Source organism: Poecilia reticulata, chromosome 8 (genome assembly GCF_904066995.2).
Source record: "Poecilia reticulata chromosome 8, P_reticulata-male-v2, whole genome shotgun sequence".
Taxonomy (NCBI): domain Eukaryota; kingdom Metazoa; phylum Chordata; class Actinopteri; order Cyprinodontiformes; family Poeciliidae; genus Poecilia; species Poecilia reticulata.
In genome coordinates this window covers 20,706,418-20,730,413 of record NC_088837.1, presented here as the reverse complement: position 1 = coordinate 20,730,413, position 23,996 = coordinate 20,706,418, and the positions used below count along the sequence as shown (strand labels likewise).

General features: G+C 39.3%; 1 protein-coding gene and 1 long non-coding RNA gene across 8 annotated transcripts in view; one reads left to right on the top strand and one right to left on the bottom strand.

The window, feature by feature from the left end:
• Window positions 1-116: 116 nt before the first annotated feature.
• LOC103469425 (uncharacterized) lies at window positions 117-13,114 on the top strand. The gene is made up of 2 exons (XR_534342.3): window positions 117-217; window positions 12,598-13,114. It is a non-coding gene; the product is annotated as an uncharacterized LOC103469425 (long non-coding RNA).
• ppp1r1b (protein phosphatase 1, regulatory (inhibitor) subunit 1B) overlaps window positions 748-23,996 on the bottom strand; it is a 39,413-nt gene continuing 16,164 nt past the window's right edge. For 4 of the 7 annotated variants that reach the window (XM_081610190.1, XM_081610189.1, XM_081610191.1 and 1 more), the window contains 4 exons: window positions 10,414-10,500; window positions 8,639-8,714; window positions 7,409-7,543; window positions 748-2,621 (listed from right to left, as the gene is read on the bottom strand). In XM_081610190.1, the coding sequence (XP_081466316.1) occupies window positions 2,479-2,621; window positions 7,409-7,543; window positions 8,639-8,714; window positions 10,414-10,500 (441 nt within the window). In that variant the 3' untranslated portion in view covers window positions 748-2,478. The remainder of the gene's footprint in view (window positions 2,622-7,408; window positions 7,544-8,638; window positions 8,715-10,413; window positions 10,501-23,996) is intronic. The other 3 variants (XM_081610193.1, XM_081610194.1, XM_081610195.1) reach the window with 3 other exon arrangements.

The window sequence follows — 23,996 nt, the reverse complement described above, 5'->3', positions numbered from 1 at the left end:
TGTTATTTTTATCTCAAGGCGAGCGGCGTATTTTAATGTCTGTACACCACTCGCGTAAAATGTCCCAGTTCATTAAATCAAATGCACCAATCCCCTTAGCAACCATCATGTTTTGGAAGTTGACGTGCGTATTGCTAGCGAATTCTGACCCATAGTGCAGTCGTGACTGGTTCTGAATGGGGCCTTTACAGCAGACAGCCGTTCTCCCCTCTTCCTGGTAAGTACCAGCGCAGAATCTTTTGGTGGTACCGAAATTTACCGGCTTATTTCACCCCTGATTAAAAATAATTTGTTGAATGTTTTACCAATAACAAATAAATTAATCTTACTCATAGAAATCAGAAGCAACATATTCTTAAATTTCTCTTGGGACATGCAAGTGGGTTCTTGTAATGTGAAAGATTAAATATAGATATCTCGGTATTTTCTTGTAATATGAGCGTCCATTCTGTTTACATATTTTAAGTGGTTTCGTTAGAGAACATAATTTGTCCCAAGATTTCGCAAGAGGAAAATGAAATTTTCCCGTATTTTTCAGAGGTAGTGATAATAACTTGAGTTTGTGTGATTGTTCCTCTTAATACTGTATTACATTTTAAAAAGATGTAGAGGTCTATCAAATTTTAATTGTTTTATCTCTTGGGATAAAAAAAACAAACAAAAAATAAACAATATTTTTCTCATGCATAGATAACAAGGTGATAGATGAGTGATACAAAAGAAACACACACCAAACACAGACCGAAGTAAAGTATGAGAAAAAAAAAAACATCTTTATTTTGATACCATAGAGTTGCTCACTTTAAGACAACCACATCACATTATGAAACAAGAGTGGAAAACAAAAGAGAAATGAGGAGAAAATAAGCAAAAATATATTCTTACAAGTTTTTACTTCTGTCTTTTCTTTAAAGTTGGGCCAAGAAAAGTAGGAGGGTCACAGAAAGCGAAGATATGACTGCACACACAACCTACTGCTCATCCAGTCAGTTTGGGTAGAGGTTAAAACAAAACAAAAAAAGATTCAGTTTTATGTACAAACAGCAGCCCAGATGGAACAAACAGCACAATGCGATCACCCTGTGGTACATTTGGAAATGTTCCCATGCATTACTACCACCGGTTAAAAAGAATTTGAATTAGACTGATTGTGACTTTATTTATTTCACATTTAGTTTAATAAAATATGGTTTTATCTACGGTAAAATACCATAATAACATTTGTGTACAGAGCTCATTTGATTGATTTACAAAAAAAAAAAAAAAAGCAAAAAAAAAAAAGCACAATGCCTAGTTTTAGGCACCTGGTGCTGCATGTCACATGCTTAAAAACAGGCAGCTGAGCTCATAAACTCCACTTCAGACTAGAAAAATAGCTCTTACAGCATAAAATTATGTGGGAGCAATCCAAAATATAACATTATAAAAGAGTTAATATACAAAAACCTGTATGAGACCTTAATTTTATTCCAATAAACAATAAGAAATTTAACTTTAACTAAAATATGGAGGCAGTAGATGTTTCTTTTAAAAGTTTTTTTAATTAGAGGTAGAATTGCCCTTTTAAGTTTAAATGCCAAATCCTACAAAGTGAAAGAAATGAAGAAAACATACACTCATTGAACCGATACCTTTTAGATAAAAGCATGCTTTAGATTTTTGAGAATGATTTGGTTTAATTAAAAATAAAGAATCTAGCTCAAAAATAATAAAAGCAATCTGCTTGTCTTTCATGGGAACATGGTATAACCTTGAAATATTTCATATAGACATAATTACAGGCAAAGCAATCAAAGGTCTAAAGTTAACTGTAAGAGACAAAATCAATACATCATTGATTATAAGTAAATTAGAGAAAAAGGTAGCTGCAGGTTGGACTTCATAACCTCGTCAAGCTTTTGTTCACCACAAGATGGCAGCACACTCTAAGGGCTGATTCGAACAATGCAAGCCTTGATTTCGAAATGAAGCAGAACACATGTCATGTTTAAAGATCTCCAAGTGCTTTCACAGATGGTCATAAAAGAGCTACTTTGAGTCTTAAATTATACCCAAGAATCTGTATTATCTGTTCAACCTTTTAGCCTCTTTAAAATAATGTTTAGTTCTGAGCTGAAGCATTAACAGTGAAGGGAGGACTTCCACTTGCAGAGCGTTTGGTCACACTGACCTTGGCCCATTCGCGCTCATTATTAAAACGGGCCAGTAGGGCCAAAGTGGCGTCAGCGCAATGCTCTGTCAGTAGATCATTCCTCGCCTGCTCATAAGATTGTTCACTTTGAATCCAGCAGACCCTTTAGAGGGTGAATAGTACAAAAGCTTTACTTATTCACGCACACATGGAATTTTCTATCATTCTCACATCTCACCAACAAGTGAGCCTCCACAAATTTAACCACTTCTTCATTTCTACAAGTTCTTCAGATTATAAACCATTTCACCAAATCGTCTCTCTAAAATATGTCCTCCACTCTCCCCTCAGTTACACCCCCGACTGTTCTCAATCTTGTCCTCCTTTTCTACATCCTCCTCCTCTTCATCTTCCTCCTGTGGTGCTTCTTTCTCCTTGGTTGTCTCTTTCACGCTGGAAAACCGCTCAGTAGTTGCCGTGTCTTGATGATCTGAAGAGACAAAACCAAAATGAAACAGAGCAACAGAACTTTTTTTTTTCCTTTTATTTTTATCCGTCGTGCGCCAGAAGCTATATGTGTACCATGGGTTATTTCAGGTAAAGCAATTAATTACAAACTATCAAGTGTTTGTTGGTGTTTTATGTTTGTGACTTGGCAGAACTGCTTGCAATCAGCTGTTTTGTTTCTTTATTGCACACAATATCTGTAAAAGCTTTAATAAATAGTCCAATTTTCTACATTTTGTTTTAACCCAGTTTCAAGGCAACCAACGGCGGTTCATAGAAGAATGGCTCTATAGGCAAGTCATTCTTTCTGATGCCTCACCAAACAACCAAAACACAGAAATCCATCCAAGGTTTTGAGGCAGGATAAAGTACAGAGCTTTTAACACCAATTTGAACCTAGTCTCCTTATTTTCAGTATCATGCAGGGGGTAACACCTCAACACATGCAGGAACTAACCTCCCATAAAACACTTGTTCATTGTGCAAGTCAAAGATAGGTTATACTTTTTATCTGGTACATGAATGCTCCTTTACCCTCTCCTCTACCCCCGTTTCATGTTGCGACCTACCTACCTACCTACCTACCTACCTACCTACCTACCTACCTACCTACCTACCTACCTACCTACCTATCTATCTATCTATCTATCTATCTATCTATCTATCTATCTATCTATCTATCTATCTATCTATCTATCTATCTATCTATCTATCTATCTATCTATCTATCTATCTATCTATCTATCTATCTATCTATCTATCTATCTATCTATCTATCTATCTATCTATCTATCTATCTATCTATATCTATCTATCTATCTATCTATCTATCTATCTATCTATCTATATATCTATCTATCTATCTATCTATCTATCTATCTATCTATCTATATATATATCTATCTATCTAATCTATCTATCTATCTATCTATCTATCTATCTATCTATCTATCTATCTATCTATCTATCTATCTATCTATCTATCTATCTATCTATCTATCTATCTATCTATCTATCTATCTATCTATCTATCTATCTATCTATCTATCTATCTATCTATCTATCTATCTATCTATCTATCTATCTATCTATCTATCTATCTATCTATCTATCTATCTATCTATCTATCTATCTATCTATCTATCTATCTATCTATCTATCTATCTATCTATCTATCTATCTATCTATCTATCTATCTATCTATCTATCTATCTATCTATCTATCTATCTATCTATCTATCTATCTATCTATCAAAGATTTAGATCCATAGCTAGTCCTTAAAGATCTGGCTCAATAGAAGCCAATTGGTGATGATAAATAAGAGTCTCATTTCTACAGAAAGAAATATACGTCAAAGAACTCAACAGGTTTCACTTTCCAGATGAAAGCCATCATTCACTAAAAGTGGATTTAACTTTTAGACGGCCAACACTACATAACCCTGTTCTTTAGCAAGTGATTTTAAGACACTCAGTCTAGGCAGGGATTTTAAAAAAAGATTATTTACGTCAAAAATCAGGTAACTTTGCTCAAACAGTCCTGCAACGAAAACAGATGTTCTTCATACTAATAGACACAACTTGTGTTTTTCTTTAAATTAGGTTGGAAAAACAGTGAAAGAACTTCATTTTACAAAGAGATTTTGGAAACACTGACCTTCTTCCTAGATCTTGTCGTTTGTCCCTACAGATTACCCACACAACTAACTGACTGCCCTCACAAATCTCAGATTGTCTCACTGACACATTCACACACATTCACTAGCACCTTCATTAAATAGACCTGTCCAAAAGTAAATCTATTCACAACAACACAGTGAAGACAACTTCAAACTCTGAATCAGAATGGTGAAGGAAAGGAATTTAAATGACTGCAAATAGTTGTTGCTACCAGATGGAATTGGGTGGGTATTTCGGAAACTGTTGATTTACAGGAATATTCAGGCACCATCATTTTTCTTGGTTACACATAGGCCCGAAAAGAGAACATATCCAGTGAGCAGCAGTTCTTAGATGAAAATGCCTCATTGATGGGGAAGGTTAGAGGAGAGTTGGTAGACTGATTCAAGATAATAGACAGGCAAAAGTAGCTCAAATGATAACTCACTGGAAAATTATTGATTAAAGCGCAACATGTCAAACCTTGAAGTAGACGGTGCTGCTCCTGACAACTGAGAACAGGGAACAGAGGCTACGATCGAAACAGGTTCAACAAAAACCGGCCATTAGCAGATTGGAAATATTGTGCTTGTTCCAATGGATTTTGAGTTCATATGTGGCATTTAGAGGGTGGTGTTAGAATCTGACATAAAAAGAACATTGAAGCACTGATGCATCATGCCTTGAATGAAGGGTTCAGGCTGCTGCTTTGTAATGATATGGGGGGTATTTTCTTGGCACACTTTAGCCCCTGAGACTCTCTATGTATTATTGGTGACCATTCAGTGATGGGCACTTCCAGCAGGCCAATGCACCAAGGTACAGAACTCAAAGCAGCACAAATTGACTTCCAGAACATAGAGAATTAGTTTACTGTACTCCTGTGGCCTCCGCAGTCACCAGATCTCAATCCAGTAGAGCGCCTTTGGAAAATAGTGGGTCAAGAGCAGTGACTGCATGATGCAGTCATGTCAATATGGACATCTTGTTGAATCTATGCCACCAGGAACTAAGGTCCATTATATTTCAGTACCAGAAAGATGTAGCTAATAAAATTGCCAGTGAGTCTAGATATTAATCAATAGACAACATAAAACACGACTTCTTAACCTCTGGAGTTAGCAAGAAGCTTGAATGTCCTGATTTATGACAAACTGTCATTTGACCCCATTTCAAGCTGCTGCCTCTTGGTTGCTGCTGTTTATACTTTGCAGTATAAAACTTATCAGGCCGCATCTGACTCAGCATAGCATTAAACCCTCAATACAGGCCATCATTGCTTATCTCAGCTGCTTTAGGTAGGTTTAATGCAGTATCTGGGTTTTTGATTCCCATGGACTCCCATTGGTTACTGGAGTTATGTCACTCTTTCAGGACAAGGAAATCTCCTTCCTGGAAACGTCTTTGTGTATTTCACAGAACACCTCAAGTCCTGTGACCCTTAGAAGTCTATATTCCCAACCTTAAACTTCCTGCCTCTTTGCTTGTGCCAGCTGTACAGACTTTGAGATTAATCTGCATGTTTTGGTTTCTTAGTGTTCTCAAACGTGAATGCTCTGTACTCACAAAGTGTTTTGGAACAAGGTGATGTGTGAATGTTTAAATGGAAAAGGAAATAGGGCTTGTTTGTGTGCGTCAGTGTAAAGATCTGTCTCTTATAAGTACTCTTGGTAAAACTGGTTAACCTTCAAGGAAAGATAACCTTGGAAGCAAAGTTAAAAACAAGGTTTACTTTATAGTAAGTGAGAAAAGTTAACCTTCTTGAGAGATTTGAGATACCAAACTCATGATCAAACATTGTGAAGGCTGTGACTTTTAAACGTCAAAATAATACCCTTTCTAACTTTTCAGGATAAATTTACTATTAAGATAGCAACAGAAACCGTTCCTTGAATCTGTGTTTAAAGGTGATGTCTTGGTTTTAAAATTAACTAACATAAATTGTTTTGTTTTTTTATTTCTTTAGGAAAATATAAAGTAATATGTAATGTTAAAAAGATCCCAATCAGTAAATGTTTTTTTTTCCATCTGAACAGGCTTTTACAACACAAAGGGATTTACAGAGACAGTCTGTCATCTGGACAGAGCAATAATTCAGAACAAAAAGCCACTGTTCCCCTGTGACGTAACAGAGATTACAAAGATAGAATATTACATTCTAAAACAAAGCAAATCTATAAAAAGCTACAAAAGGCTTGAGTATATTGTGTTATTTCGTGTCAGTTTAGAAAATTTTGAATAGGATGACTGATCATGACCTGTTCTGAAGATTAACCCTTTCTGGTACCACAAACCAGTTCATACTTTGGTTTGGTTCAGGTGTCGGCCATAGCTACCTGGTCTTATAATTTGAGGTTAAATCCTAGAATAGTTGGTATGAAACCGTATGTTAACTTTGTTCATTACTAAATAATATCTTATTCTTAGCTCTAAATAAACGTTTTTCATTTGTTTTCCATCTCCTGCATTTTACAACAATATGAGTCACATTCGGTGCCATGACAACCTAATCAAAATGTGTTGAAAGAATAGAGCTGCAGGACTATGTTAAGTAGCCAAAAAAAAAAAAAAACATTCTGGAGGCTAGCTAACAAAAAATAAAGACATAAAGTGAGTCAGTGTTTGAAAAACTATTACTGAAAATGGCAAAAGGGAATTTTCCAGTAGCTATATAATTTTACATTTCACAAGGCAAACAGATTCAAGGGTTTAATGTGCTCAAGTAAAAATATAACTTCAAACCTGATAAACCGACTTACGTATATAGAAACATTGGAGATAAAATGGTCTGCACAAACCATTTTATTTTGGTGGAGGACAAATGTAAAAAAAATAAATTAATTAAAATACTACAAAAGCCTGGCTGCATAAGTGGACACAGCCTTAAAATATCACTTTAAGTGTCTTTTGATTCCATTCTAATATTCAGTTTTAGTTCACACTTCTCAAAACATAACAGAAAATCAGTTTAATCCGAAGCAAAATGATTTACTTATATATTCCAATGCCAGCAGCATAAAGAATCTCAAGGTATATTTTCTCCTTTAGGAGTTGACATTGTCACAGTGTGGTTGCGTTCTGCAGGCGGTCGACAAAGAGTCTCCCTCTCACCAGCAGCTTTGGTGGGAGATGCCTCGTCTCCCTCCTCTCCCTCCCAGTGGTCCTCATGCTCGTCCCCTTCACAAGGGTCTTCCAAAGGATAGACACCTAGTTTCTGCATTTGGGCTTCAGCCATCTTCTGCACAGCTACACACGGACACAGACACACAGGGAGATGGCCACACGAACACATGGACACGGACAAGGGGACAGAGGGATATGTTGTTTTGGTTTTACCACGCTTCAACAGTTTTTAGCCTCACAGTGGATTCTGAGTACAGGCCAGGCAGGCGGGAAGCACATGCACAGAGAGGCAGACAGATAGCCAAGAAACAAGACTCCACACTGATTTTTTATTTTCCTTTTTTAATAACAAAGCTTTTTTTCTTTTTTCTGCCACTTCTAGCTCTTTTCCAAATCTTCCCTTGCTCTAGCAGAACATTCTCCATTTCTGCGCTCTCTCATCTCCTATGATATTATCTCGCCTACTTCTCACTCTTCCTTTAGGTCACCTTGGCTTCTCTTCCCAGCATTCTTTCACACCCTCAAATGCAGAGCACAGCATTGAGGAAGGTCACTTTTCCTTCTTCTTTTTTACTAAGAAAGGTTACGCAACGAAAAATCTTCCTGAGTTTGCTTTGTGTGTCCCTCACTGTGCTGACGAAGGGCAGATTTCTGGTGCAGGATCGAGGCTTCCTGACTCTATATCATCACTCGACACACACTGGAACATATGCGCTAAAGTCCCATGTGGAGAAGACAACGCGGCAAAATGCTTATTTTCCTTACATGCAGCTAAGACAAAATGGAATCATGCACGGTTTAATGTTAGTGTGGTTGTGCCACAGCTGCATAAAAAACTGACTGTAATCCTGGATGATCCTGACTTTCCTAGACTTACACTCAGTGTCTCGCAGCTGTCACACTCTAATCTGTTTCTCTAGTATCTCTCTGCCTCTCATAAACACCCAAACTCTGTCTTCCAGTGTGTTTCTAACGCAGAGTCTTTCAGAATCATGCAAATCACAAAGGCGTGTGCCTGGAAATAAACCAGGAAGGCATTATTTCAATGCATTCCCAGCATCTGCTCATGCATAATATTATTGTTATAGAAGGTAACACAAACGCAAGGAGGACAAAACCTGCAGCGAAGCAAGGTAAAACAGAAAAGGATATAAACATAAGGATAAATCACGGTTCACTCAACCACCACCTGCAGAATTGACGCCGTTTCGTACAAACCTTTGAGCGATGGAGGCTGATACACATTTTGATTCACGCGTTTTGGTTTAAGCACGCCGTTCTCCCCCACGACCCACTGTAAAGAAAGGGATAAGAAGATTAAGACAGATTTTCTCCTTCACTTTCTCCAAAAACATCCTTTAAGCCAACACCGGCTATTAGGGGGGAGGGTGTATTTACATTATGCATAGCTAAAAAAAAGTTATTTTTGTTGACATAATATGTTTGATTACTAAAACCAGGTTAAATTTGGTTCTTCACCTGCAGTTATTAAATACCCTTTTAACCTGGTGAGAGATTCAAATCTACACCAATAAGTGAAAATTTCTCTGCAAATAAACACATCACATCGCTGTAGCTACACTACTAATCTCTGTATTGCCAAAGCAAAATATACTGTCACAATTCCCACTGGGGCTCAGACTGAACTGAGGCTGTATCTTCTCAGTCCTGTTGTAATTTGTCATATAATCATAGGGAAGAAAGTGTAATCTCTGCTTTTAGGAGATGTGGTTCTGTCAGTGTATTTTATAAATGATTAATAGTTGAATTTGAGGTGGCTGGGAGGCAACAAATGGGGAACATCTCTCTAAAGACCAAGATGTGTCTTTGTTTGGCACTCAGACATTTTCTAGCCCTCTCTTTACATGTGATTTCTGGACCATTTACAAACGAGACTTGAATCAACTCAAGGTTTTTCAAATGAAGTGTCGCTGCCAGACTTTTTTCGGCTTTCGTCACAGCACAGTTACCAACAAATGCATCCATGGATGACAGCAACAGCAACCAACCATAGAACAAAACCAGGAAGTCTGGCTGTAGTGGTTCAGGCATATCTGCAAGATGAATGCTGAATGATTGCCACATCAACTCTTGGTGGGCCAGCAATCTGTGCACCAGAAAACCCATAATTATGCATTGGATGGATAAGGGCAAAATAAACTGACTTTAAGTGTCTTTTTTGCTCCCAGATAAGATAAAACCAACATAACAGACTGTAAAATTGGACAAAGAAACATTGTAGAAACATTTCGGTTGCAAGGATATGTTCAGTCGGATACTCAGAAATGGAAGAAGAAGACCAATGCCTCTTTCCGGCGATTGATAAATGACAGATGTTGATATCCTGCACAGCGTTAATGTTTTCAAAAATAAAGCGGGGGACGACTGGAGGTGTCATGCATCATCTATGTCAGCAGATCCCATGAAATCTATCAAGAAAATCTCCCCTATTGTTCTTTTTAATGGAAAACAAACTTAGCGCACTGATTCTGTTCTTGGCCAAGTAAATATTTTACCTTCTTACTCATTTTATTGAAAATTATTACTCAGTCTTATTTAAATTGTATGGCTGGCTGACCACACGAATCGTACATCATCACTACATCACTCCCTTGACCCGCAGACTCCCATACAATCAGCTGATGCAGGCTCGTGACTGCCATGCTGCCCAATTCAAAATTTACTACAGAGTTTTTCAAATTCCCAGTTTTTTCAGTGCTATTCTAAATGCTTCTTCACAATTCTGACTTCGTTTGTTTCTCTTCTTTTTTAAATAAACAGTATATAAATCATATTTAACCACATTTGTCTCCTCCTTGAACAGATAATAACAACTCAACTTTGGTTTCTGATGATGAACAAACAGCATAATTAAGTACGGTTAGATTGCAAAAGGATTACATCACCTCACTGACATGGGAGGAAAAAAAAACATGGAGGATAGAGGATAATCCACAAACACTTAAAGAGTAAAAATAAGGTTGAGACTTCACCTTTACCTGATGAGTGGACTGGTCGTCCTCTGGAGATTGGTCGGCTACTCTGAAGAGCGTGGCAGGTGTGGGCCTCCTGCGTCTGATCTGTAAGCAAACAGAAACAAAAAGGGCAGCCATGAATAAATGAATAGTCAAAGTGGCTGATGCTGTATTATTAATCACATTCAGCACACCTGCATATTAATCTAATGGGGAAAAATACGTTGACAGCGTTGACACCTCATGCTGGCTGAGGACACACTGGGCCCTTTGTGACTTCATTAGCAGAGTTCACTGATGAATGATGAACCGGCAACTTTTAGCACCCGGTAACACACTGCAGTCAGCGGAGCAGAGCAGTCGTTTAAATCTTTCTGGTCGAACGAACACACTTGGTAATGAGAATTAAACTCATGGTTTACATTAACAGGACTGCAGCTCTTTATTTAGCGTTTATATTAAACATTTTTGCATGTGGTTCTCAAACTTAAAACTGGTTACAAGCTAACTTAAACAATAGCATTTGAACGCCAGCTGCATCTGTTGCTCTTTTTCTGACTTCTTTATACCAATATTTTTCATGGCAATTGGTCAATTAACCTGTTTACAAATAAGCATCCCTGTTTCATACACGTTTCCATTGTTAGCTCAGTATATCTGTTTATTAATTGAGATGAGTTAAGTGGCTCCAAAATGTTCCCAATGTGAGCATAAAACGATGTGGCATGAAACATGCAAAAATGCTGAAAAAGTACAAAAATAACTACAGTTTCAAACATAAGGAATAGTGAGAGAGCGAGATGAGCTGCTCTTTGTCTGTGCCTGAGCTAAATGAAGGTGAGAATTTGACTGCAATTGCAAACGGATTGTATAGCAGTATTTTATTTATTTTGATTTCCAGTCACCACATGTGTAGTATGAGACACATACCATACATGTATAATGCCAAACATGTGTTGTTGTTTTTTTTCAAGAAACTATCTGCAGATTGACACTTTTTGACAAACTGTGTTGTCAGAATTTTTTTACTGTCCTGCAGTTTTACTCTTAAGACTTAAACAAAGATTGACAAAATATGTTGGCACTCCTGTTAGGAGGACTAGTAATGCTATCACATGTGCTATCAGTGTGACACTGCTGGTCAGAAGCAAAGCTGAAATTGCAACACAATTTAATTTGTGGTAGAATTTCAGTGTTACAAATTACAGTTTTTGCCAGAAGAAGTTGCTCTTTACGGTGCTGAACTACAGACAGACTGCGATCACCACAGAAAGCTTTAAAATACCTTGGAATGGCGCCAGCTACTTAAATCTTGATTTCCAGACTTACAAACATCAGTCTTTGGAAATGTTCAGTCATACCTCGGTTTAACAAACTTTCTGGTTTCTACAAAGGGTCAAATATTTAACAGAACTCTGTCAGCATGCAGGAAGCAGCTATTTTGTTTAATAAGATTAGGTCAGAGTGGTGTTCTAACGTTACAGACATGTTTTGTGCTTTTGAAAAAGAATGGCTGTTCACAGCTGTTACTACTTGACGTGATGTTGTCAAGGCATGCAGAATTAATAGCATCTAATTTCAGAAAGCAAAAGCAGTTAAGGTGAGTGGAGTTGGCAAGTGAAACAAGAGCGTTATTGAAAGTGTCCTCTGTGGAAGAAGTCAACCTTGGCAATGACACGAGCCACTGACATGCGCTGCTGTTTATGGCACCACACTGCATTGTAGGAAGGGGGCTATCCTGGCTCTGTTTTGTGTAAAATGGCTCCACACGGAGGCTCGTGTTTGTTTTCTTCTGTCCCATTCGGTGCGTCATCACAGTTAGGCGGTGTGTTGCCAAAGCAGCGGCTTTTTGAGCAGCGCGCTGGACACTCGCCCCTGCCCCACTCAGCCAAACAAAGTAATCAGCAATGGATTTCAGCCGCGTTTGTGACACCAGACATGCGCTTTAATCTCATCGTGCAACCTCCAGCTCTCCCGTCTCTCCCGGTTGTCACACACTATCCGTCTCCCTCGTATTCCCCTCATTTCCATCACACTTGATCCTCTGCTTCCTCTATCCTGTTTACATCCACTTCCATCCTTCATTCCTTGACAGTGACATTACCCTCATCTTCTTTGCGTCACGCCGTAACTGCAATCATGTTATTTTCCCCTACGCCCTGACACATCTGTTCTTATCTTTCTTCATTTTCCCCTCTCCAGTGTCGGCGCACATCCATACAAGGCCTCATCCGACACTTCCGCCTCTCTCCTGGAGAGCTGTAGAGACCTGGGGCATCTTGCAGCTAAAACACCTGCGTAGCACCTGCTTCCTGCCCCTGTGGTGCCCGAGAAGTGATAGTAGACACCAAGTGTTGACGCGACCAAGAATTAGAATTACAGCTGTTTACCTCGGAGTTACCCAGGAGCAGTATTGGGTCGAAAGACTAGCAGCCATAAAGCAGACAGAGTTGAACAACAATGAACAAATAAGAGATTGCTGTAGTATTTTTCAAGCTTATGTCTGTAACTGTTATGTTTCTAAACTGAACTGTCAATGCAGTCTTTCCTATGAAATGTCACACAGTAGGACTGATTCTAAATTGATGTAATTGCAGCCGACACCGTTCACGGTTGTTTTCCCCTCATTTGATCTATTCCTGTAAACTGACGTAAATGATATAAAATGAGAGCAGCCTTTTATGCACATTTATGTGAAATAATAAAGTTGACAGATGCATTTGTGTTTTACAGGAAGCATACACACACGCACACACCGATGTGTGCTGGTGATGACGTCTCCAGTGCCGGATGACATAAACATTCAGTGACTCTAGTAATTTTCCAGCCTTAAAACCGCCCCGCTCTGCCTGAGTTACGTAACATATGTGACTTCCTCAGCTACGGCAACACTGGGACGCAGCGTGTGGGATTACTCCAGCTATGCTTTATCCCTCCGTGCCCTCCCTCCTCTACATCTCTTAATCCCTTGTTCCCAATCTCTCGACCCTTCCCGGCACCACCGGCAGAAATGTTTTTGACTCCGTACCAGTTACAGCAGGCTCTCACAAGGCGGCCTGCAGCTGTGGCCTTTTAGCAGCGCCGCAGGTGAAAGCCTCCAGGCAGCAGCATCTCGCTGGGATTCATGAGGAGCTTTGGTCTGCATAAAAGCAATGGCAAGGGGAAGATGCCGTCCAAATGGCTCGCTTCGGTTTATTTAAAGCTAATGAGGATTTCATGTGGAACTTGTTGGAAACGAATGCAGCTCTTTAAGACACAATTGTTATATATTATATTTATTTTTATCTGTGCTGGAGAAATGCCCAGCTTTTGAGTTGTCCCATATTTCTTTTTCCATTAGTAATGACTCTTGACTGCGTCGTTGTGTATCAGTCATACTGTGGAGGTTTTGCACCCTTTTGTACAGTAAGAACATTTTGACTGCCTGCAGTCTGTGATTTTAGCTGCAGGATGCATCTGAACTTTCTTTTAGGTTAATCAGATTCACAGCAGCTGATGTCAGGAGTTAACTTTAAAATGTCGTTTTAAGTAAAATGTTCTGCAACAAAGTATTAGTTTAAAAGTCTGCACATCCATGCAACTAGGTTACTGCAATTTTTTCAATGTTTAATTAACCCCTAACAGATTTGCTTGCATTTTTCAGTTGAACTGTCCAAGACATAAGTCCCACTAAAATGTGGAAAAAATAGGTTTTAAAGGATTTATAATGACCTACTGTTCAAAACATAAAACCAGTCTTTTTACAAGGGTTGTGCAAACTTTTAAAAGAACACCGCAAATGAGAAACTCCTAAAATTATTTTATTATTTACACACGTGTCAAGTTTAATATTGGGGAAAAGGTTGAGCAGCCAGGGCTCCGTGGCAGTGCTGTTTTGGGGTCATGAGTCACCGTTGACAGTGCATGTTTCCAAGCACTCTGTGCGTGTGTGTTGGCAGAGGACCGTCTTGGTTAACAGGCTGGGTGCAGATTGGCTGATTTGGGTCTACTCCCCAGAGGCCAGGCTCTCTAAGCTGGTACGTTCAAGCCGGTCCTATAAAAAGCATGCTGCAGTAGAACGACATAAACTAGATCAGAGGTGCCTCTGGGGGTTCGGCAGGATGAGACAGAAAGCCTGTAAAACTCTGCAGCGGCGCTCGACAGCCAGCATCTCCTGGGAAGAGTGACCTCGACGGAGGCAGTGCGGAGCGAAACACGACTCGGATCTCTTTTCCCCGTTTGCTTCCCTCCCTTGTGTCCAATCGCGCTACATTACAGCAGGTCATCTCATCAAGCAATCTGCGATACGTTCAGGGCATCAGTCAAGTACATATGATGATGTATGTACTTGCAACATTCTCCTGGAATGAATCCATATCTGTTCTGATGGATAGATATAGATCTGTGGAATATTGATTAGTGCTTGCAGCGTGTGTCCGCAGGCAGACTCTGTTAAACAAAACCAGGATATGTAGAGCGCCTCAATGAGAGCAGATTATTTATTCAACTCAGAGCTACGATGTTAATGTTTCAAAATATTTAGGAGAAAACCCAGTGACTGACTGAGTTGATCCATTTGCATGTTTTGCTGTTTTTTTCCCTTTTCAATTAAGTGTTTCTAACCATTTTTTCATTTTATGCTCTTTTTTTGTCTTGTTGCAGCAAAACATGTGGTTTAAATGGTAATACTGCACCATTCTTGGATTTCTGGATAGACTGAAAACTATGGAAGGATAAAATCTCATTTGTGAAGATTATAATGATAATTTTCACCCAGGTCGTTTTAAAAGCTGTCTTAACATATCCTGCAGCAGCCACATTGTGACTGCCAGCCAGACAAATTTAGAACATCTCTATTTATCCTCACCATGTCTGCCCTGGCATGACAACCTTTACCACTGCCAAAATATAATCACCGCGGGTTAAAGGGAACACAAAAAGGGTTCGTTTGAGTTTTTTTTTCCACTTCCTGTACTTCTTTGCCTTCATCTTTATCCCAAATCTGTTTGTCTTGGCACTGTGTTGGGATGTTGCATGAGTTGATAAGGCAATATAAGCAACTTTTATGAGCTTAAATGCCAATCAAACTGACAAGTTCAAAGTCAATCTGAATAAAAATCTGAAAACGACCTTTGACTTTGTCATTGTTTTCTTCAGCTTTGCTATGTACCACCATCAGTCCTCTGATTCAAGCTTTGGCTAAAACAGGTGAAGGTTGACCATTGAGCTGTGTTGCTCACAGCACAAAACCAACAGATGAGATACAAATGATTCAGAATCTGATGAAATTTGATCATCTACCAAACAAATGTTACTCCACTGCCTAATATCTATCCTCTCATGGGATCAGCAGATTTCAGACGTAGTTTTTATAAAAAGTTGTACACATGATAGTGAAAGAAAAGCACGATGAAACAGTCGTTGCCTGCGCACCACCAGGTGGATCATGTTGACGTTTTCATGTGGGCTGTGTCCTTTTGCCTTTTCCTCAGGCTAGCACACATCATGTTGTCTCCCCAGAAAAAAAAGCAAAGTCATCTTTGCTGTCATAATCACTCACTCTTGAAGTCTCACTGTTGTTTTGAAATCACACCAACAGAATAATGAGTCTGACACAACCAGAAACCTTAGCACATGTCACTTTGTGTTGTTGTAGTCGTAATTTATTTACTACAGACTCTGGGTGAGTAATTCCAGCCTCAACATCTCCAGTTTGGTCTGAAATATTTTTAATAAGTTCACAAGAGAGCTCGCTGTGGTCCAGCATGGAGGAAGCCTCCACAGATTTAAGACGGGATCAATGTTAGCCTACTGGCTAACGCACTCTCATAAAACTCAATCTTTTAGCCTATCTGATAAAAACCTCTCTCTGGGGTATTTGGCTAGTTTACTGAAAATTTTACTCAAGCTTAAAGGTGTTATTTTATCACAGTCCATGGTGATATGATACTGGTACAAAGTTGATCCCGAACTCTGTATCTAATTTCCATTTTCTCAAAATTGGGCCGTTTTGGTCCAACTTTATAAACTTAGTAACAACTGGATATTTGAATTTCAATGGTGTGATGATACAAAACACATTAAAGCTGGTTTTGGAATAGAAACAGAGGCTAACACCAACACTCTGACTTCAATCCTGTGGAAAAACATGTGGACTCTGCTTAAAAACCAGGTAATTTAATAGATTCTGCTGGAACAATTACCAAATATCCAGCTAAAGTGATACCAAAGGCTTTTTGAATATTACAGAATAAAAAGTAATAAAGTTATATGCAACTTGCTAAGGGATATCTAACCAAAAGTTAGAGGAAGTGTATCTACATGTGCATGTAAAATTGTGATCTTATGCGATTCAGGAAAAAGTCCAAAATAACTTGCACACCTAATACTATTTCTTTCTAGATCATTAGTGTTGCTTGTTTTCTTAAAATGGACAAAAGACGGTTCAAATGTAACACCTGAAGTCTGATGAGTGTATGCAAACTTCTGACCTGAACTATAATTAGACTACATGCTTACAACTGAAGCTTCCTCTACATTTTTGTATCAATGTAACAATCAAGCCTTTGGACGTTTCCTCTGTATGAAATCAGATAAGTCTAATGAGCACCGAGTCCGTCATCCATTTCAGCTCTTTGCGTTTCTCGGCTAACTGTGCTCTCCTGCAGTGTTATTTCATTTCCACTGCTGTGATCTTTAGCTGGGCTGAACTCTGAAGAGCAACTCAATTAAAAAAAAAAAGATCATCAAGTCAACCTTTTTTCTCTGAATCACACCCTGCCCCCAGCAAGCTTTTTAAAATGAGATGGCCAGGCCTCATGTGGTCCTCTCTGTAAAGCCTGGCAAATTCAATAAAACAGTACAGTGGGAAAGTAGCCCTGTTTAGTAGTCATGGATCTGCAGAGCATGTAATATCACATGCCTTAGTTTATTCACTAGTTTAGGAATGCTTAAAATGTTTAAATGTAATGTTTGTTTTTGTTACCGTTTGTGAGGTTCAAAAAAATATGAAAAACATTTTTATCATATTTAGATAGGGTGCTTACTCTGTATTTTTCACATGGTTTTCAGCAACAAAGCAATTCAAAGTGCTTTACATCACAAAAACACAAAATTACAAAGTCATAGAATGCACAGTCAACAATTTGAAGCATTAGATTTTGTCAAGTGTCTCTGTTACAAATCAGATTGTTTCAAAAGCCACCATAAAAGGGAGGTTTTCCGTCTAGATTTAAAGGAACTCAGTGTGTCGGCTGTTTTGCAGTTTTCTGGAAGTTTGATCCAGATTTGTGGTGCATAAAAGCTGAATGCTGCTTCACCGTGTTTGGTTCTGGTTCTGGGGATGCAGAACAAACCAGAACCAGAAGACCCGAGTGGTCTGGAACATTGGACAGACTTTGGGCTTCTCTCTAAGCTGAACTTCTGCCACCCTCCACACAAAGCTGGTATCGAACATTTCCATTAAGTAAACACCCAAAGAGCAGCGATCAGACAAATCACCGTCCGTCCGGCCAGTCCTGTCAGACACTTTCACTCTGACAGGGTATTCATCTCTGTCTGTCGGTTTTAACAAGGTTGCACTGAGTAACAAGCGCTCGTTGAGTTTACAGCTGCTTTTTACAAAGTTCAAGGACATTTCTCCACCAGTTGCAGCCAAAACAATAGATACTCATTCCTATTCAGGCGCATTGTTTTATTGAATTCCCCCAAGTCAGAGAGGCTGCTGCGTGTCGCTTCCTAGCATTTACTGAGCACTTGCAGCGACCTTTTGCCCCCACTTCTGGGCAACTGAAAAAAACCAGATGGGCTGCAGATAGCAACCAGAGGGGGCTCTTCAATGACTCCCGAATAGGTATCATAATTACGCTGCAACCGTGGGCAGAATGAAATCATACTCAAACTCTCTTTTCTGTCCCCAGATTCCCCCTCTAGCATTTATGTAATGTGCTGCTTGTCCTACTGTTTAAAAAAAAACAACAAAAAAAACTGTTAGAACAAAGGTTTGCCAAAACCTTCGTGTGCAGATGAGTGACAGGAAGCCACCTGGCAGGCCATTGAGCACAGCAGATGAGGTGCCAATCAAAGTTATTTCACAGATAGCAGCACGGCTGTGACCCCCGTCAATGAGGTGATTCTGCTCCTCTTGTTCATGCAGTCAGATTGAGTCGTGATGCTGTGTGTGGTTCCAGAGGTCAATTGCCAGTGCAAACAGAAGACGGACCAGCTGGAGTTACTCATCTGCAATGATCTATTTACTCACATTAAAAAAAAGGATAAAATAAATGTTTCTGCTCATGGTTGCAACGCATCCGAGAATTATCGCCGAAATTACTGGCAACCCTGCTAGAGATGCATAAAAAGGCTAAAAATTTAATATTTTTCTTTTATTGTTGTAGCATAACTTAACTGAGACATTGACTTAAATATCTCAGTTATTTAACTCAATAGGGTTAGGGTTGTTAGTACTGCTGCCTTTTAGCAAGGTCTGCCGTCTTTCTGCAGTCAGTTTGCATGTTCTCCCAGTGCATACTTGGGTTCTTTTCAGGTCATTTCCAATGATCAAAAAAAAAAGGTGCATGTTACATTAGTTGCCCTCTCTAAATTGCTCTTAGGAGTGAGTTTGTGCGTTCATTGCTAATTGTCCTGTGTCTGTCAGTGTTGCCCCGAGAAAAACTAGTGACCTCTCGAGGGTGTGTGCATCTTCCTCAATGACCACTGGAGATAGCTACCAGTCCCCCAGTGACCCTTCAAGGACGAGCAGATAGAGACAAACGATGGGCAGATCTCCGTTCAGAGGAATCACCCTTTAAATTGAGTATATTTATACAGCAGGGGAATAATTATCCAATAGCAATTTGTTTTTAGTAACCCAAAATCAATTAGTACTACATTTTTATGTAAGATAAAGAGTATTTTGTATTTATATTTTACTATTTAATGCTCCAAATCTTCAAAACCGAATGAGAAAAAGGTGTGAAAGCTCTGGAAGCTTTGGAAAACTGACACTTTACATTTCAGTTAACTACATCAGTTAACTAAACATCAGTTAACTACATTTAAAAGAACCATATATGGTTCTTTTAAATGTACTGACCAAAGAGAGACCAGGGAAGGAAGCAGAGTCTGTTTTTTTGGACATAGATATGAACCATAAGTCATTTAAAACCTTTACAATACCTTACTTGGCATTTGTGCAACCAAAACAGCACATCACACTATCTTACCTCTCTGCTTTTGTAAACTGTGCACCTGTATTTGCTCAATGTGTACAAAACAACCCCCTGGATAGCTCTTACTGGGCGGCTTGTTGTAACAGCTTAACTTAGTCCAGGCTTTTTGGCTCATTTTTAAAACTGCTGTAAAAGAATAGAATTTTTCTTCCCAGTCCTGCAAAACCCTCCCAAGAAACAAACGCTCCAAGAGGGTCTGGCATAAATCAAAGCCTGAAAAAACACCTCACAACCACTGCTAAGTTACATTGTCTTCCAAAAGTCCTTGGAAACGTGTTAGAGTGTCTGTCATCATGACTTAAAATCCGGTGGTCTCTGCCTGAAAGCTAAAAGTGGGCCATCCTTGGGATAATGATAATCCAAAACATATGGCTAAATCAGCACATGGTTCATGGGACACCAAATCAACATTCCTCCATGGTCATGTCAATCAGCATGCCTGCATCACATAGAAAGTGGGCTGAGCTAAGGAGAAGATTGCATGAGTATTAAATTACAACCATCTTTTTCTCATGGGTCAACAAAACCACATGTGTCAGGGTTAAACTTGAAGCACCCCTATGCCGCCTCAGCGGAACAGCCAAAAAAGACCCAATTACAGCAATGCATTTCAGAGATTACAAGTCACAGCAGCAATAACATAATTCTCTCTTCTCAGCCTTGATAAAACAGGAGTTGAGACCAATCCTGTTTGTCGCGAGTCAGCGCTCTGCTCGAAATGCCCTCATCGGCCTCAGCATCCCCAGTAGAAAGGGGCCCGACTGTGCAGAGGCAGCTGAAGGATACAGGTCAGACTCCAAATCTTGATATCTGACAGCATCTGGTGACAGGTCGGCTCCTGATGAGCTACAGATCTTATGCCCCCGACCCCATTTTTTTTTATCCCCGTTTCTAATCCTCTTCATTTCATCACAGATATGGTGATTATTTGTTGGGAAAGGTCGAAAAAAGAAACACTTCCACTGCAAAGTGATTTCAGCGCCATTAACGATAAAAGACACAATCAAAACAGAATTACTTTTATTTCTTCACATCCTGAATACAGCCCAACTTGATCTGACCTAAATTTAGGCACTAAGTGGGAAAACCTCTATAGACCAAGTGCAAGCCATTGGACCAAAGGCTAAGAGGCCGTGCTGCAGCTTTGGAGGCCTCTTGTCAGGTTTTTGTCGTGTTCTCTCACAAGCACAAGAAAAGAGGGTATTATGGTGGATTTGCAGCTCATTGTGTACAGTGTAATCAGAAGACCTTTCTCTCAATATTTATGTTTCTCAGCTGTTTACACTTTACATTTTAGGGCAAAGCAGCCAAGACAATGGTCAAAATCTGGAAGAGGGCACGCTTATTGAAGTAACACACAAACATTGCCTTTCACAGAAGCCAGGCTCCTTAATTAAAATGGAAAAAGAACATGAAAGGAAGGTTTCACATCAGCCACTGGCATGTTCTTAATTCAGAGTCATTAAGAAATCAAAATGCCAGAACTGTCAAAAACTAGAAGGAACAAAAACAAATGTAAGCCGCAGCAAAACAGAGAGTTATTGATCGCGTCCAAATAATAATTACAAAGTGTGGTTTGTTAGCTTTCATGCCAATTAGTTTTTGCCACTACAAACATCTACAAACTGTTTTCGGGCAAAGCAAAACTCGCCAGGAACATAAATAATAGCAGCTCATAAATTAAAAACAGATCGCATCATTGAGCAAACTTGAGTCAGGCCACTACGGCGACATTCCCCGCCAGCCTGCTTGTAGGAAAAGATGGCAGCTTGAAGCGTGCCGTTCTTTCTGGGACTTCTTGTTGACAGTCCCCGACACTGATAATGTTTACCCACAAATACTCAGCGCATCAAAGGTCACTGATTGATGTTTAACCCAGAGTGACGTAATACTTGAAGTGGTGGTGGTCGGTTTTCTGAGGGGCATGAGGGATTTTATGGCAGGACTTGGACGGTTAGGCCTCCATAAAACATCCGGGGTGATACGAGCTTGATGCCCTTATCTGTCCTTTGATAATCTCTCTTTTATTCTGAGTTTTATGTCAGTTACGAGGCCAGATGGAGTCAAAGGAGGAAAGGCATGTCCGCATGAAGGTAGCATTGTCAGTGCCACGACCCTAATCTCTGTCCATTATGCACATTACTTTGCATGCTTATCACTTGATAAGCATGCAGTATTAGCATGTTTGGAGTGGGGTTTGTGATGAAAAATGGGATTTGTTTTTTATTTTTTTATCCATAACGTCCCAGACAATAAAAACGTTTCTCCTGATCTCTAAATGTAATGAATTCTGTCCATCTGAGAGGATTTCAAGAAGAAATTCAGATGTTAGACAGGATACCAACGATGGCACTGAAAAATAAGGATTATGCAAGTGAGCATGACACTGTTAAAAAACACAACAGCAAAACAGAAGTTGTGTCTACATGCATGTGTGTTTCTGCTTGGGCATAGAAATAAACCAAGACTTAATGTAATAACACATTTTTCTTGTCCCTTATGCCTAAATTGATCTGCTTAAGAGGTATTTACCATCCATCCATTGCATTTAAATTATGTCTCACTGCTCAACAAACTTTAACTTTGTCATAAAATTGCACTTTAAATTAGCTTATGTGCTAATTTCTGCTTATTTACACTGCAATTTACACTATTTAATTAATAAAAAAATAAATAAAATTGTTTTAAACTTCAGCTTAAGTATGCTGGAAACAGTTATGACATTTTCCCTCAACGGTAAGCACCTGGTGATCAACATATCTGTCTCTGTGGGAAGCCATTATTGAAAACTCTCCTCTTGTTTTAAACATAATGATATAAACAGAACTCTCCTATGCTAACAATCACAACATTCTGATGTCTCTTTGTGGGAGCCGGCTGTTGGCAGGGAGTGTGTTTACAACATAGAAGAGGCTGTGTGCCACTGGTTTAAAAAAAATACAAACTGTCAAAAAAAGAAAAGAAAGTTTACACCAACATCTCTTTATTTGTGCACAGTCAATATTGAATATCGAAACTTGGGGCTCCTTGGAAATCTCCAACTTTCCTAAATGGAATGGTAACTTTAAGGAGCATTGTTGTATTTCTTACTGGTAGCTATAGGAAAAATGCTTAATCGCTATGCTAACTGCTGCATTACATAGAGTCAGAACCTTTATTTCACAACAAAAACTGTGAAAGAACATGGAAGAGCCAATGTTGGGACCATCTAATTATTTCAGAATGTTCGAATTGCAAACTGTGAAGTTGAATTTATTTAGTGTTGACCTATTTAAACTGAACTCAGAACTACTTCTTGTTAAATGGGAACTTGCGCAACACTCCTCAGAGATATCTCTGATCAGCCCAGCCACCACATGTTAACACACAAAGACATACAGCCGTGTGCGCACACACAAATGCCATTTAGATTAACCTGTTAGCCTCGCATGCATGATTTGGGCAGCGGAAGGATTTAAACGCCAGTGTACACATTGGGAAAACATGCCAGATCAACACACAAAAAGCTGAACTACAGCCACACAGTGGCTCCTGCTGGTGGTCAGATGGCCTGGTGGCCTCTGAACACCACCAGCAGGTGAGGCAGGTGAAGTGTCTTGCCAGAACGAACTCCCATCACAAGACACAGAAGAGCAAGTTTGGAGTGGAAGAAACTGACTGCTCTGCACCCAGATCTTAACCCAGCAGAACACCTTTGGGATGAATTAGCCAGGTCTTCCTGTCCAACATGAGTGTCTGACCTCTGAAATGCACTTCAAAAGGAAAAGCCAAAAATTCCCTCAAAAAACACTCAGAAAACACCGTGTGGAAAGCCTTCCCAGAAGTTCTGAAGTGATAGCAGTTTAAAGGTTGGGCAAACATCATATTAAACAATATGGATTAAAAATGGGATGGTCACATGAAAGCAAACAAGCACCTACTTTTTAATCTCTTGCACTCTTGACCTATCTGTGTGCTGAAACACGGGTGGGTAGGATTGGTTACGTTTTATTAGATCCTCACACAATTTTAGTCAAATATAACTTTATTTTATCAGGTTATGCAGGTAAAAGTAACAAAACAGCCACAAACAGATGGGGAAAATAGCACTAAACACGATTTTCTCCGTCTTGACTAAGTTGTGAAGTATTTTATTCCAAGAAATGTGCAGCTCAGCTCGGCTTCATTGAAACCAATCTGGACTTCAAGGCTGCTCTGGGAGTCCCAGTCGACACAAGTAAGATAACCTCTAATTATGAACAGCGAGCTTAAACAATGATATTATCTGACGACTGGTTGAATGAGTCAGTCGAGAGAGATAAGATTGCTTCAGTGTTAATAAGAAGACGTCCAGGAATTTGGGCAGGATGATTTGCTCAGAGCAAATAGCTGTTGCTTTCTCCCACATCTCAC